The sequence below is a fragment of the Rutilus rutilus genome (assembly GCF_951802725.1).
Source record: "Rutilus rutilus genome assembly, chromosome: 9".
Classification (NCBI taxonomy): Eukaryota; Metazoa; Chordata; class Actinopteri; order Cypriniformes; family Leuciscidae; genus Rutilus; species Rutilus rutilus.
Genome location: NC_140223.1, coordinates 39,198,040 through 39,216,043, shown reverse-complemented (window position 1 = coordinate 39,216,043; position 18,004 = coordinate 39,198,040). Strand labels below are relative to the sequence as shown.

Genomic DNA, 18,004 nt, shown 5'->3' with positions numbered 1-18,004 from the left:
CAATGCTTTCATCGCTTGTTTCTGCTTCTTCTTGTTTTTGAGTCCGGAGACCTTTAGATTTGAACGATACGGTGAATACGGTGAATCGTCCGATTCTTCTTATCGATTCCTAATTTCGATTCCAATAAGGTAAAAAAAAAAAAATATATATATATATCATTCATTATTCATTATTAATATATCATTCAATATCAACAAATATCATTCACATTTATTTTAAGTCTTATTGTAAAACATTTCATTTTAGCTGAATATCATAAGCAGGCTAAAGAACATTAATACAAGGAACGTTTGCCTGTGGTTTAAAAATACCATAGAAAAACAACTAGAGTAGCTAATATACATTTCAATCATAATTAAAGACAAGCAAACACTCAGTCATTAAAAAAGAACAAATAAAAAATGATCAATCACAGCAAATAAATACAACTGAACAAAGATACGATTGAAATAAACAGTGTTTTAAGATCTTCAGGTACACAAGCTAATCAAATGTGAAATAACACTGCACTTTATAAATAAAATATACATTACAAATATAAAGTCATTCAGTCAAGAACAGCGAGTGGATTTTCTCTTTGTCTTTTCGTGTTATTATAGAGACGGCCGCTGGAATATTACTCTGCTGTCACTTTAAAGGGACACTTCACCCATTTGCATTAAGCTTTGTATTGTTAGAAACCCAGTCATATATTATAATAAACGTGGATTTTTCGTTCATTTTTCCCTGAGATGGGAGAAATAAGGATTTAAGTGTTTTACTTCCTGCTTATTATGACGTAAAAATCATCATTTTGCGTCATAATAAGCAGGAAGTCACATTTCATTGAAAAGTGTAGAGACTACAAACACTAGCTCCTCATTATTCCAGGGGGCGGGACCCGCTCACGCTACAGACCTATTACAGATCAGTGGGTGGGACTTCACTTTCTGAAACTGAAAGCAATATCCTCCATCTTGTTTGGAAGCTAAGCTAACAGGCACTGTGGAGCCAGCTGTGAAGATATGACAATAGCGGAGGGTAACGTTACTCAATATGATGTAGAAGAAGAGGATTTCGGAAGTCTGCTGCTCGAATCGGGTGTTTGTGGCTACCTTTACAAGCCGCATTATAGCGAAGAGCAGCCGAGGCGGAAGACCTGCCTGTCGCGGACGAGAAGCCCAGACTGGCTCGAGTTAGGGCGGACTGGTGGCGCCGGTGATCTCACTATGCAACTACGAACCGCTACGAACACAGAGATAGAGTCCGTCTGCGGCAAAGAATTTCTCCTAGACGAAATCTCTGAATCAGACGAGGACACGGACGTTTGTGTTGTGAACCATCCTAGTTTCGCACGGTCGCACCGCATCTGACTGAACATCCCGGTAACGTTACCATGCAATAATTCACCATTTCGAAAGAAATACAAATGAGGAGTAATTCATTAATGAGTTCGCCAAATAACTAACGTTAGACATTTTGTGTGAAATGAATTTCAAGCTCCGGTTGTAGGTAGCTAGCCTTATGGACGGATGAGTGATTCATATGCTGTTCTGGATTAGTGGGAGTGGCTTGCGCAGCTGTGCAATGTGGTGCATTGTGGGAGTTGTTGTCTTTCATACAAATGCGTCCTGAAGTTACTTTCTTTCTTTCCTCGGTCAAGAAGGCACCAAATTCAAAATTTATTTTACATTTCGACTACATATATGACCCACTTTCAATGAAGATCAATGTTCCCATGGGTGAAGTGTCCCTTTAAGAGCTGCACAATACACTGTTACTCGTGTGGAGCGTCTCACGCTTGAATGGTTCAGAGTCATATTGAAATGCACACAAAGGAATCGATAAGAGGAATCGAAATGTTCATTTTATAACAAGTATCCGATTCCTCACCAAGTATTCGATTCCAGGATTGAAATCGTTTTTCGATTCCCAACCCTATAATAGCGCCCCCTACCGTATAGCTATGAAAACATGGATAGCCAGGATATTCGGTCAGTGGCGGGGAAAGAGTTAACCTCTCGTACCGTACCCACATGGCAGTGCCGGCGATCACCGGTGAGTGTTGCACAGGAAAACAACACACTGTCTTCAGAAAATGTACACATTTGGTTCTTTTGTGGAGTGGTTACTGTAAATGTGTTATTTTATTTCCAACTCATCATGAGCTTTTGTGACAAATACAGAACTTTCCCCCACCGGTGGGACGTGTGTGTATTTGCGGTTACATGGTGAGTCAAAGTGAAACTGATACTTTGACACAGTTGGCCTTTATCAGGCTCATGCGCGCTCTGTGAAAATGGCGAGCTCACATTCAGGTTTGAGGAGTCCTCATCAGATGGAGCAGCAGCACTGAAACGTCCCGCAGTGCTGTTGTGTAGAGGAATGAGGAAAGGCAGCCTTATCTCTCCTTATCTTTGCCTTTCCCTCTTTACTTCATCGCTTACTCAATGTTGCCACAGTTTCCAGCACAACACTAGAATAAACCTGTGGGAGCTGGCTGCTTTTCAACTCGGTCATCACTAGAAGACAGTAAAAAGACACAGCTGTCCTCAAAGCTTGTGGCACTGCTGAATTAGATCCAGTATTCCTTTGTGTAATTTTACTTTCAGAATTAAACGTTAAATGTTGTTAACCATGGTCATATTCCTGATGCTAACAACAAGTGTTATGTGGAGAAATCGACCAATATTTTTATTTTATAACCGATAATTTGTATGTTTTTATGTCAGATACCTGATATGCAGAACCAATATTTATTTCATCTTTTACTTCTATTTTGGATAAATTTCATTTTTGATTAACAATGATAAAAATCTTAATAAAAAAATAAAAAATACAACATCAGCAACAATAATATTTTTAACAATAGGCAAAAAAAATATTTTAAATATATTTATTCTAATATTTTTCTAACATTTTTCAATAAATGACTATTGAGTATCAACCTTTGCATAAATGTAATCATTTTAAACTCTGGTTTAGGTGTTTATTATTTATTAGGTATGGTTTAAACTGTTAACAAATTTTATTTCAATATGATGTCTAATAAAAGTTTAACAAAAAACGGTAATTAACGAATAAATCACAAACATGACATTTGTAAATACAATTATTTTATATATACACTTGAATCATATCTCATATACTTGAGGAAATATGATAAGGAAATACAGTGAATTGAAAATCAAATGAAGTCACGCTATCGGAGTTTCAGGGTTGTCCCGTTTATACATGTATTGGGTAAAATACAATTACCATTTTAAATGACTTCTGTTTCTGAATAAATAAAGCAGTGAAAAAAATAGCCTGGTGTTTTTTGCTCCGAACGAACCAATTGGTTTTTAATTCCTGATAACGGAAGAATATCAGTCTACATTATTTCTTGAAAACCGGCACTAGAAATGTTGTAATTAGCTAAATTAATCAAGACATAATGAAATGTATCTACTCAGGGGATAACGGCAAAAAGAGAATGTGAAAGCGAAACATGTAGGACTTTATGAAACAATATTTTATTCAAGATACATTGCTGCGGAATCAACACACATGTATCATTACTATCAATCACCATCATTTCTACCTTCACCATGAACCTAAAATTTGGGTTCAATATTCTCTTCAACAGTTGTCCTCACAAAATGAATTTTAAAATATAAATGTCATGAGAACACAGGGGAAATGATCAGCAACACCAGTCGTTACGTGTGTGGTGTAATGGCCTGACTGTGTTCCTCTCCGACTGACTTTAGCCGCAGTCGATGGACGCTCTCCATGTTTCGTGTGATTGGCTGTTCGCTGCAGATGTCACACTGTCATTTGCACAAGCTCCAGAGTTAAACGTCAACTCTGGATCAAACTCTGAGTTGAACCTGATCTAAACTGGGTTACACTCATTTGGGTTTGTTAACTCTAAACCTGCACTGAAACTCAAGTTTGTTCAGCTAGTGTCGTTTCCCCTCATAACTCAGTGCCGTAACGGCGTCTTGTGCGATTCTTAATGTTTGATTCTTTCATAGGTGAATCAGATATGCTTAAAGGTATAGCAGAGGATTTTCTTTTTCCGGGTGGATCATCAAGACTATTGGTCCTCCTAAGTGTCAATCATTCTGGTGATATGTTTACGTAAGGCCGTCGTACGTGCTCGTCCCTAGGTAGTTTTCGCTTTCTGCGCATGCGCACTTTCAGGTGTATGTGTGTGGTGAGCTACGGTTTCAGCCATTCCTTTGAAAATGGCTGAGGGTCGCAAGAGAAAAAAAGGCTACGAGGTGTATGAGAAGAAGAGAAAGGCCGCAGAAGATAGAAACAAGACCAGAGTGTTTTTGGGAGATTCATTCACACGATGGCATGCGCTCAAAACACAGGTTGGGCTTCCCACTGATGCCTCAGTCGCGAAGTTTCTATTCGACAGGTAAAGTTGGGCATGCTATTTGGAGAAATCCATTTAAAATCACTGCTAGTAAAAGTTAATGTAAGCTATGATTAGCGATGCTAGCCCTGGCACAAGTCACGCACCGCGTAGACACGGTAAACATCTCAATTTGCTCTCTCGTGCACACGTTTAATAGGCGTGTTGCCTAGGTGTTGCGCATGTGCATTTGTTCAAAAAGTGGAGAGGGCGGTTCTTTTCTAAAATTCGGGAAAATCCTCCACTATACCTTTAAATATCAGGAAAAAAATATTGGTAAAACCAATTATCAGATGATTTCTTATTACGTGGCAGTGAAATCAAAAATCAATATGAACTCAATTCAGACCAAATTCTTCCAGGACCAAATGATCCGAGTTACTGTTATAGGCTGTCAATTCATTTGTCTTCTCTTATTTCTAGTAAGAATTCTCTTTTAGAGAAACATTGGAGACAAATTGATAGTTGATTAATGAGCCATAACAGCAAACGCTGTTCTCCTGAAACATGGGTTGGTCCTGGTCGGTGTTGTTTTGGTTTCCTGACCCAGGGCTGGGATCAGCAGATGGGCGATGAACGGAGGGATGGTCTGCTTTAATGAAGTGTTTCCTCCTCCAGTTTAGAGATGTGAGAGCCAGCTCTGATGGGGCAGATCCGAGACAGCACTGAAGTCAGACGGATCGAGGGAATGATTAACAGCATCCTGTCCGTCTCTGCTTTCATCATTAGAGGCTGATAACAGAGCCCTGGGGATCACACATCATAGATTACCCAGCATCCCCCACGTCTGCCCGAGCGGATTGGTTTCATCAGTCTAATGGACGGTCCTCCATTGACAAACACTTCACTTTCATTCAGCCCGATACTTTAGCTGTGCTTGCATCTCTTTTACTGTTGCTTTGTGATTTAATCAAACATAAAGGATTAGTTCACTTCAGAATTTAAATCTCCTGATAATTTACTCTCCCCCACGTCATCCCAGATGATCATGTCTTTCTGTCCTCAGTCGAAAAGAAATTAAGGTTTTTGAGGAAAATATTCCTTTTCTCCATATAGTGGACTTCAATGGGGTCCAACGGCCCAAATGTCAGTTTCAGTGCAGCTTCAAAGTCTCTACACGATCCAGCTTATCAAGCAAAAACATCAGTAATTTTCTAAAAAAAATAAACATTTATATACTTTTTAACCACAAATGCTCGTCTTGCACGTTCATGACTTTGCGCATTACGTAATCACGTTGAAAGGTCACGCAAGTGGAAGTACCGACCTAGTGTTTACAAAGCGAACATGCAAAGGCCAAGTCAAACGCTTTCTACAAAAACTAAAATTAACAATAAAAGATAAAACATCGATGGAGGAGAAAATGAGTTTTTCGCCCTACCCTACATTTTCTGCCTACATCAGGTGACCCCCTGACCTTTCTAACGCGATTACGTAATGTGTGAAGTCGTGGACGTGCAGGATGAGCATTTGTGGTTAAAACGTATATAAATGTACTTTTTTTTTTTGTAGATAATGAGCGATGGTTTGTCTAGATGAGACCCTTATTCCTCGGCTGGGATCGTGTAGAGCCTTTGGAGCTGCACTGAAACTGCAATTTGGACCTTCAACCCGTTGGACCCCATTGAAGTTCACTATATGGAGAAAAATCCTGGAATGTTTTCCTCAAAAACCCTTAATTTATTTTCGACTGAAGACAGAAAGACATGAACATCTTGGATGACGTGGGGTTGAGTAAATCGTCAGGAGATTTTAATTCTGAAGTGAAGTAATCCTAAAAGCAGACAGCATTAAGCTGCGGTGGCGTCTCACCTCACAACACCCGTGATTCCTCACATTTACTGTATTACTGCTGATCTGGACCTGGTGGACAAACAGCTCTCAGACTCTCTGGGAGATGACGTTGGTTGTTTTGACAAAAATGTAAGGAGTAGTTGGCCTTTGACTCATTTCTATATATCTGTATCTTGTCTGGGGAATTGGTGTTCAAACTATTATCATCACTTCATGTGCTATTATAAAGAATTATAAACGAGCTGAAACATGTACTTCTCTCCCTAAATACAGGTAAATTACGGGACACATAAGCTTTCTTTAGCTTTCCCAGACGAGTAGAAACGGTCAAGTTGTTCCTTCTTTCTAAAAATAATCCTCTTTATTTGCATTCATTGTGGCCACTATGCCCTGTGCCGATCATTGAGTAAACGGGAATTGGTTTAATAAAGCCTTTGACATGGTAACTCACCAGTCTATAGTCCATTGTTTAGAGGACAAATGCATTTCCTGGTTGCACATGAATATACTGTAGTAGTGACAATTCAGTTCAGTTCACGGCAGTTCCTTAATGATGCGGCTCACATACAAATAAGGCAAAATTTGAGACAAAAATACAGGAACGACTCAACACTGTGTCTTTGGATAACAACATTTGCCAAGTGCATTTAAAGGGATAGTTCACGACATAAAATTATGTCATCATTTACTCGCCCTCAAGTTGTTCTAAACCTCCATGAATTTCTTTCTTCTGATGAACACAAAAGAAGATATTTGGAAGAATATGTGTAACCTAACAGCTGTACGGCATTGACTTCCATACTAAAAAAATCCATACTATGGAAGTCAGTTGAACCCCACAGCTGTTTGGTTACACATAATCTTCACACAGGTTTGGAATAACTTTAGGGTGAGTAAATGGTGACAGAATTTTCATTTTGGGGTGAACTATCCCTTTAATGTAATAACTGTAATAACTGTAAAATACAGTATATTTGCATTTCTGTGAAGGAACATTGGTCAATGGCAACTTCCAGTGCATAACGTTTCTTTACTGCTTCCTTGAAGTCACTGAGTTCTCATTTAGGTCCTATGGCGTGAGAAGGTAATGCTGAAGTACACTGCCTCTTCTTCACTCTGGTCAGCTGATTTCCATCCATGTGATGATGACATGCAAAACAAACTGTACTCGAACTGATTGTTGTACTGATTAACAGCTCACTTACCCCTTTTTGTCATAATGAGGTAAAGACATATATTATCTTGACATACATTGATTTGGAGGGTTTCGATCAGGAGAGGTCTGTTTTTCTGCTCCTGTCACAGAGGGCATGATGGGTTGGCAGGGGTCATTGTGTGGCAGATGGTCATGAATGAGCTGGACTCCCTCAGGCTCTGATCAGATCAATCCACAGGACAGTGAGAGATCCGCCTCTGGCTGCTGTTATGACACCAATGATGGATCATCTGACGTCATGCTGAGGCTCAGTCTCCTGTCAGCTGTGCTGAAACATGTTCTTACTGAGTTATAACAGTATTATCATGTTCATGAAGGCAACATTTTGTTTCCTGGTGTAATCCATTGTTAGTAGGGATGTCACGCCGGAAGGGGTCGGAGATATCAGAGAGCAGGGTATTAAAATCGGTTTTGAATACTCTCTTGCTTTTCACTTTCGCTTTTGAATTCGCCATCACGCGTAATCTGTGCATAAGGACCGACCGCACATTTTACAAGATAAGATATTTGTCACTGACGCTCAGGGAAGGGCCAGATAGCCCTTGAAACGAAGATTTTTTTGGGACCACACTTCAAACGAAGGGGTATGAGAAATGTACCTGCATACACCGGCTACAGAGGCAACATGGCTGCCAATAATCATTTTCTTTGTCACATTCAATCTTGTGTTCATATTTACGGTCATGTTCTTCAAAGAAACATAGCTGAATAAAAAAATCGCTGAAGTTCGATAACGATAGTCCCGCAACATATTTTCATGTCTGATAACTGGTAAATGTAATTGCGGCAGGGAATTGGCTTATCTTTTACCGTACGTCTGCTATGAACGCATTGTTTTCTTGTGGTTATATGTGAACACGATATAAACGAACAGTGCTTACACAGTTTCGTGCTTTTTGCAACATGATCAACCAGTCTTGTATGTTCTTTATCAAACAGGGACACCTGAGGAAACCCGGAGGCTCAATCGTTTTTCGCGCTGACAACGAGCAACGTTTCCTGAAGTCCAAAAATACTTAGGTGTTGAAGATATCGTCATCTCCGTTGTTTTCTGCGAACTTCAGAAGAAAAATGCAAAAAAATAGCTGTAACCCACGCAATTGAGATGACTACAGCTGACGACGGCATCTTGGAAGTTTGTGATAAACATTGGCGCATCTCCTGTGACGTAGGCGCTAGTGACGGCGTATAATGACGTGTAACGGTGTAGTAGTGGTGTCCCATTTCTTATGGGAATATTTTCACCCCTACGCCTTGCCACTCTGTTTCAAGGGGCAAGCGTAAGGGGTAGGCGATGGGGTATTAAATAGAATTGGGAATGGGCCTAACAGTGCCGTGTGTGTCACTGCACAGCACCCATAGAGACCAACTATTAACATTAGTTCACATGAAACCACAGATCTTGTGGAAGAACGGCATTAATCGCTTTGATTTGCATAATATTTTCTTGGAAATGTGTGACCTTAAAGGTGCAGTAGGCGATTTCTGAGAAACGCTGTTGATGGTGGATCGGACCAAGCACCACAACACACTTGTAGCCAATCAGCAGTAGGGGGCGTGTCCAGTCATGATGGGGGAGGAGAGTGAGCCAATCAGGAGTAGGGGGTGTGTCCAATCATGATGGGGGAGGAGAGTGAGCCAATCAGCAGTAGGGGGTGTGTCCAATCATGATGGGAGAGGAGAATGAGCCAATCAGCAGTAGGGGGCGTGTCCAATGATGATGTTGGAGGAGAGTGAACAAGCAAGAGGGAAATTTGAAGAAAGACTAGAAAGAGAGATGGCTGAGAGACATTACAAAAGAGTAAAAAGTCAGGAGAATATCACTGGAAAAAGAAGGGTATGATCAGGAAAGAGCTTTAGGACCCGCGTTAATATTAGAAAACCGGAAAACAGTCGGTTTGATTCCGTTCCATACGTGAGTAACGCTGGTTTTGAGTGTCATTGTTTTCTGAAGCTGCTGTGCTGTTGCTTGTAAATACTAGTGTACTGTATGTTCACGTTTTGTTCTTCCTTTTTGTTTGTTCATCATGACTTTATTTTTCGCGAATCATTATCTTGCTTCGCTTCATCCATGATAAACAGACATCCACTCTTGCATTGTGTGTCTGTGCATTTTGGGGGCGGAGCAATGAAGGGAGGGGTGTGTTTGTTTGGGCTGATTTCAGATATAAAGTGTTCAGCAATGATTCTCAGAAATCTCTTACTGCACCTTTAATATTTACACATAAGTGAGGTAGTAACCATTTATAAAAGCGAGAGGTCATTCGAGACAGAGCTGCGTTGTGAATATACTCTGTTGTGTCTCATGACTGCATTCACCACCTCTCTGAATTACCTGTTAAACAAACCTCAGAATTTCATAGGATGTTGGTCCATTTCAGTTTGTATTTTGTTGGCCAACGTCATGAATGCACATGTCTGATATCTTGTTTGCTAACACTCGTACTCGTCATAATGCTCCACTACCAACGTACGAGAGCAGATTAGCGTTGTGTAAATATTCATGTTATGACCCAAGTTTGGGACCAACATAAAAAGCCGTTCAAAAAAGTGATGAAACACACAAAGAGGAAGTTGTAATGGCCAGGGGAAAAGAAGTTAATTATTCACAGTTTAAAAGATAATAAATAAAATAAGCAAATACAAATCTTAACATCTAATGATTAACACATTCTAATGATTAACAAATTCCCTAACTCGTGAAAAATCATAATTTGATTTGAGAGGAAAGCTTGCTTGCTTGTATTTGGGGGTAAATGCTGAAGAGAAGAGCTGATCAAACACGGCCTTCTAGAATACATCACTCTTAAGCAGCAATAGAAGATTTCATTTCTTCATTTTCAGCTGGACTTCCTGTTGTGGTGTGGTGTGGTGTGGTGTGGTGTGGTGTGGTGTGGTGTGAATGAGGACAGCAGGACGTTGTGTAGACTGTTTTATTTATTACTTTAGCAGTGCTAAAGGAACATTATTAGTGCATGAATGTTCTGAGAATGATAACCTTTGACCTTGTGTTTGTGTTTAATCCGCAGGTGTTGTGAGTGCGGGGCGTCTCTCTCACACTGGTACTATGAGAAGGACGGCCGTCTCTTCTGTAAGAAGGACTACTGGGCCAAATTTGGGGAGTTGTGTCATGGCTGTTCAGAGCCCATCACCACCGGACTCATCATGGTGAGTCCAACCCGTCCGAAACCGTATCTCTGCCGTCTCTCCTCACCCCACAGTCCTGCCTGTCCTACGCTTTCTCACACGCAGCCGCTCTAGTTACACACTCCATTCACACGGTTACTGCAGCCGGATCACACATGAGCAAATCATGATGGAGCTGCTATCTATAATTCAGAGATCGTGTTAATGAAGGGAAAGTTTGTGTGGCCTTTTGTTTTAAAGCATTCACTGCCAGCTGTATTATTTAGTGTTTCTACAAGAGCAAGAGTTGTTTATTGGACAAGAATGATCATTTGAATGATTTATGACCTTTTGAATTCCTTAATTTTGCCTGAATCCTCATTTATTTGTATATATATACCATATATTTGCATATATACAGTACCAGTCAAAAGTTTGGAAACATTACTATTTTTAATGCTTTTGCAAGACGTCTCTTATGCTCATCAAGCCTGCAGTTAAAAAAACAAAAAAACAACAAAAAAAAACAGTAATATTATGAAATATTATTACAATTTAAAATAATGGTTCTCTTTTTTAATATACTTTAAAATGTAATTTATTTTTGTGATGCAAAGCTGAATTTTCATCAGCAAGTACTCCAGTCTTTGGTGTCTTATGATCCTTCAGATATCATTCTAATATGATGATTTGATACTCAGTTATTATCAATGATGGAAACAGTTGTGCTGTTTAATATATTTTTTTGGAATACTTTTTTCAGGATTCATTGATGAGTAAAACGTTAACAGCATTTATTCATAAAAACAGCATTTATTCAAAATAAAAACATTTCTAACAATATAAATCGTTACCATCACCTTTTATCAATTTAACGCATCCTTGTTGAATTAAAGTACTAATTTCTTTAAAAAAAAAAATAGTTATTGTTCCCAAACTTTTGAACGGTAGTGTATATTGTTACAAAAGATTTCTATTCTAAATAAATACAGCTCTTTTTAACTTTTTATTCATCAAATAATCCTGAAAAAAGTATCTCAGGTTATAAAAAAAATATTAAGCAGCACAACTGTTTCCAACATTGATCATAAATCATCATATTAGAATGATTTCTGAAGGATCATAAGACACCAAAGACTGGAGTACTTGCTGATGAAAATTCAGCTTTGCATCACAAAAATAAATTACGTTTTAAAGTATATTAAAAAAGGTAACCATTATTTTAAATTGTAATAATATTTCATAATATTACTGTTTTTTTTTTTTTTTTTTTTTTTTTTTTTTTTTTTAACTGCAGGCTTGATGAGCATAAGAGACTTCTTTCAAAAACATTAAAAATAGTAATGTTTCCAAACTTTTGACTGGTACTGTATACCATATATTTTCATATATATGCATATATATACCAAAACTGCATTGCCAATTCTGCACTTGTGGATCAGCCATTGTACAGTGTCCGCATAGATTTCAAGTTAGGGCTGTACAGTTAATCGAAATAAAACTGAAATTGCGATATTGCAGAGCCTATAATTATATGCACAGCACTACTATGTGTGTTTCAGAGTGAAACATGTTCATTTACAGGTGAGCGGCTGGTTTCACTGTTAAACGCTGCTCCACATGAACGTCATCTCTACATCTGCTCTGAGTTTCAGTCAATTTAATGTGCATTTGGGATCGCAACATGCGTACAATTCTATGATTTCTGCGATGTGGAAAACGTGGAACGAATCACGGAATCCAGTCTATTTTCTTATATTTACGCATAGGGATACAGTTCACATCTGTTCACATTTCTCACTTTTACAGCCTTACTAAGTTTACAAAAATATTCCTTAAACTGGACCAAATACCAAACACCTCAATATATCTCTTTAAGTTATCTTCGGTTTCAACACAGAAACAACTACAGAAAAGAAGGGGGAGGTAGTTGCATCACTCATAATTAAAAAAGACAAAAATCAATCTATATCAAAAAGGTATTTGGTTCAATAGGAGTTATATACTCAATCCATTTGGACCAGAGATCAACAAAAGAATCCTTCTGAAAATTCACATAAAATGTAATTAAAACACTCTTTAAGACATCAATCCAATCCTTTATTTGTGGAGGATTAGGTTTATGCCAGCATCTACTTATGGCTTTTTTCTAGTCTTACACATTTTATTTACTGTATAAAACGGAATGTAATGTAATTTGACAAACGTTGAATGAATAAATCAAAAGTAAGGCTGCACACTTATGCAAGTGGCAATATGGACTAGCGTCTGTGAATATTAAAGCATAAACATATGAAGTTTGCGTGTCTCTGTGGAAATGAGTTTTGTCTACTACACATACTCAAACATGCCTTCCTAATATGCAGTTTTATATGAATCCAAACCCTTCTCTGTTGTTTTGGATTTCAAAAAGAAACTCCAAATTAAGATGAATGTTATCATCTTCTCTGCGATATGATACGATAACATGACCAGCATTTCCTCTTTAGGGTGATGATGAAGATTCATATCATTCGTTTCTCAAGAAAACATTCATTCAGACTGAACCTTGGCCTAGTTATTGTTTCCTCATGTTTAAGAAAAAATGATAAAATAGCATTATGGCTGACAAGATGTGTTGAAACACAAGTACTTATATTAGAGAATGAACAAATTACACCCAATGAGAGCTTAATTATTGGCGTTTTTAGGATTTCATTTCTTTCCAGGTTTTGAATTCTCATGTTTAATTTGTTTACATCTTGATTTCAAATGAAGTTTAATGAAATGGATGTGAGTGCGGGGTGTGATGGAGGAGGACATAATAACAAGTACATTTCATTTCCTTAATAAATTCATGCAAAAAGTCCTATAACTGTTACAGCCCACCTCAGCAACACTTCACATTCATTCACACAGTTTATGCATGAGGTTTCGTTTGTGATGGATGAATATGTCAAGGACAAAAGGGTTAAAGATGTTAAAATTACTGGAGTGTCTATTTACACAAACTCCGCCACCAATGTCTGATTGAGCCAGATACAATCACAACAGAAACCTGATAACAGGATCAGTGTCGTGGAGAGGGAAGCAGGTGCTGTTCCTTTAAAGGAACACTCCACCGTTTTTTTTCATATTAAACTATGTAGGGCTGCAACTAACGATTATTTTGATAATCGATTAATCGGTCGATTATTTTTACGATTAATCGATTAATCGGTTTATGTACTTATATTTTAGTTTTGACCATTTTTTCCCAAGTAAATTATTAATAAAGGGTCTTTATCATTCAACATAGACTTTTTAGAGATTTTAACCATTTTGCCCCCAAATTTTGACCCCAAACTTTTAAAGAGCGATTGCATAAGGAAATATACATTTTTTAAATGGAAAACTATATATCATTTTTTTTATTTACTTCTCAACTATACATTTATGCTGTGTTTTTGTGGAAATTTTGAAGTTTTTTACCTATTTACTGCACAATTACATAACTAGGCCAGAAATTGGCTCATGAAAAAAGATTTTTTAAAGAAAAAATCACTTAAATGATGATCTTAATTAAATTAAGAACACCTCCATGTTTTCCCTATTTAAATACAGTTACACGAGTAGTTACACGATCAAGTATGGTGACACAAAATAAAACGTGGTGCTTTCCGCCATACATTATAGTTATCCTTTTTACCCGCTTAGAAAAGCACCACGTTTTATTTTGTGTCACCATACTTGATCGTGTAACTACTCGTGTAACTATTTAAATAGGGAAAACGTGGAGGTGTTTGGTCGCTTCTAGCTTCATCTCTGTTTGGATCCTAATGAATGAACTGGGCTAAGCTAAGTGCTATCAAAGTGTCGCCGCGCGCCAGAGCGATTGAGTGCACGCACTGAGACGAGAGAGGTATGTATCAACTCGTCTTAGTTAAGGGAATAACATAGTTTAATATGAAAAAACGGTGGAGTGTTCCTTTAAGTTCAAATCCACCTTTTCCCAAACTATTTATTCTCCCTTTCCCCATTGCGGATCAGCTTAGAGAGGCATTTATTTAAAAATATTTAAAAAGTGGACATAAATATGGCTACCTGATATTTAATAGTGAGAATATAGTGTTTATTGGGTAGGGGAGGACTTTATGGCTAGAATAAAGCAGCATCCATTCATGACTTTAATAAATATAATCATATACACTGAACATGTTGTTATTATTGCACTGTTTTATAATATGCGACAATACACTGAGGAGCAAATAGTGGGTTGTCTGCAACTATATGCACTTTACACTTAGACACAAGAAAATACTGCTATTTCTACTTAGGCATCTATTTGCACAGTGTAAATAATAATGATATTAAGATACGATACGAAGTGCAAATAACGATAGATGCTATTTACAGTAAAACAGAGCAAAGAAAACACTTTTTTTGATGCTATTTTCCACTTAGTGTATCAGATGGCCTCTGCCTAAAGCTGAATGTTCCTGCAGTAACTCAGTCTGTCCTGAACACTGACTCTCTCTGAGCTCTGCTGAGTTTATAGCCAGTGTTCAGGCCACACACTTCGCTTATAAAGCGCAGGTGCAGCTAACAGGGATGAGGAAACCTTTCACCCACACGGCATGCCGTCATTGGTTTCTCTCACAGGATGCGTTCTCTGTTGCTCGGTGGGACGGCGACCCTTGTTCTGCAGTGTTAGTCACGACCAGGGTTTGGTTTCGCTCAAATAATAGCCTCTCTCTACTGGAACTATAAAGCAGATGGTAGACTCTGTGGTCTTGTGTTTTTCTATTTAAAACGTCTGGTCTGCTTTGCTCGCTGTGTGATTTAGTGGCACTCTGAAGGCCTCAGGCAGTGCAGTCCCAATGATTAAACTCCCCAGACTCGGGATAAGTGAATTAAAGATGGCTCAGCACGCTCTTCCTGCGTCTGACTGACGGACACACACACATCTTCATCAGGGGATTGAATGAGGATGAAGGCCAGGTCTGTGGACTCCTGTGAGGAGGAAGATTCTGGTCAGCAGGAACGAACTGCGTACGTGACCTAGAAAGAGATCCCAGGAGCCATTGTTACCAGTTCAGAACTTGAGGAGTGATGTGCGAACAATAATAAAATAGACTTTATATCAGAAGAAAATGTATAGAAGTATTTAAACGTTCCATTAAAGGAGTGAACACTGAGTATCAGATAAATATGGCAACTCTTGGTAACACTTTCTATGAAGATCATGCTTATAATGAATTATATCCCCATTTATAAGTATTACAATTCTATAAATATATTTATAAAGACTCATTCAAGGGATAGTTCACTTTGAAAATAAATTTTGGTATGTTTTAGCTTACCTCAAGGGCATCCAAGATGTAGGTGTCTTTGTTTCCGCAGTAGTTTCAATTTGGATATTTTTAGGTCAAACCGTTCTTGTCTGTCAGTCATATAATGCAGGTCGATGGTCACTGTCTCAAAACACAAGCACAGAGTCCAAATTAAAACAATTCCCCGTCGTCCAAATGAAACAATTCCCCATCATAAGTACACATTGATGGCCTAAGACACGAAACGAGCGGTTTGTGTGAGAAAACGAACAGTATTTATATCGTTGTTATCTCTTGAAAACAGCACATGTCCAAATGATCTGACGGCGCGGGCGGGTATAGATATATACATAGATGTCGCCATGGCTACGGTTTCGTTCCAATGAACTGCAGTAGCGAAGGCGACATCTAGTGTATACATCTATACCCGCCAGCGGGCAGGTATAGATATATACACTAGATGTCGCTTGGCTACGGTTTCGTTCCAATGAACTGCAGTAGCCAAGGCGACATCTATGTATATATCTATACCCGCCCGCGCCGTCAGATCATTTGGACATGTGCTGTTTTCAAGAGATAACAACGATATAAATACTGTTCGTTTTCTCACACAAACCGCTCGTTTCGTGTCTTAGGCCATCAATGTGTACTTATGATGGGGAATTGTTTCATTTGGACGACGGGGAATTGTTTTAATTTGGACTCTGTGCTTGTGTTTTGAGACAGTGACCATAGACCTGCATTATATGACTGACAGACAAGAACGGTTTGACCTAAAAATATCAAAATTGAAACTACTGCGGAAACAAAGACACCTACATCTTGGATGCCCTTGAGGTAAGCTAAAACATATCAAAAATTAATTTCAAAGTGAACTATCCCTTTAAGAACTAGGCTATACTGCATTATAACAACAGTTATAGTTACATTTATATAATTGTTTTATAATTACGTATATGTCATGCATTTGCTTTTTCAATGTGTGTGCTCATAACCCATTATACACTGACTTATAAATGATCAAATATAAAATAGATCCAGTGACACTTGTTTGCTGCACCAATTAGTTATCAATTATGTCTTTAATGGCTAATGTTTGCATTAGAGGTCATGAATGGTCATTTTGATTTGTTAAAATCTATATCTGTTGTTTGTTTGTTTGTTGTTTGTTGATTGTTGATACTTTATTGATCCTTTGCAGGAAATTATATTGTCACGGCAGCTTTAACACTAAAATAAAAAATAAAAAAAACACATTTAACAGAACAGATTACTTATAACCAATCCACAGTTAAACAACAAATAATAATAATAATAATACCTATATAGAATATTCAGTATCAGATGCATATTCAGTAACAGATGCATATTCAGTACAGAATATTCAGTAACAGAAATTAATATAGAATATTCAGTAACATGTGAATATTCATAACACATTAAACATTCTGATGGCCGCTGATACAAAGGACTTCCTGGTACGTTCAGACTTGCACTTTGGTGTAATCAATCTATGGCTGAAGATGCTCTTGTTGATCACCCCAAGAGCATGGATTGGATGTAAGGAATTGTCCATGATTGATTTTAGCTTAGAGAGTATTCTTTTCTCAGCCACGTGCTGAATCATATCAAATTCAGTCCTCACAACCGAGCCTGCTTTCTTTATCAATTTGTTGACTCGATTTAGATCACCCTCTCCCCAGCACACCACAGCAAAGAACACAGCACTTGCCACCACTGTCTGATAGACGTTGCACAGTAGAGGATCTCCTCATCCATATCCATGGTATTGCTTTTAAGAGTTTGAAATGATACTTTAAAAAATATTGTTGCAGTGTCTAGTTTGTAACATTAAATATATATATATAGAATAGAATAGAATAGAATAGAATGAGGCATTTATATAGCGCTTTCATATGTACTACTGTACACCCAAAGCGCTTTACAATCATGTCAGGGGATCTCTCCTCAACATATATTTTATATATATATATATATATATATACAGTGGTGTGAAAAAGTGTTTGCCCCCTTCCTGATTTCTTCTTTTTTTGCATGTTTGTCACACTTAAATGTTTCAGATCATCAAACAAGTTTAAATATTAGTCAAAGATAACACAAGTAAAACACAAAATGCAGTTTTTAAATGAAGGTTGTTATTATTAAGGGAAAACAAAATCCAAACCTAC

The 18,004-nt window shown here is 37.9% G+C and overlaps 1 protein-coding gene across 3 annotated transcripts in view; it reads left to right on the top strand.

Annotated features, from left to right (window-relative positions):
• Positions 1-18,004, top strand: part of limk1a (LIM domain kinase 1a) — a 75,126-nt gene that overhangs the window by 30,024 nt on the left and 27,098 nt on the right. For all 3 annotated transcript variants that reach the window (XM_084419800.1, XM_084419801.1, XM_084419803.1), the window contains one exon: positions 10,428-10,566. In XM_084419800.1, coding sequence (XP_084275926.1) covers positions 10,428-10,566 — 139 coding nt within the window. The remainder of the gene's footprint in view (positions 1-10,427; positions 10,567-18,004) is intronic.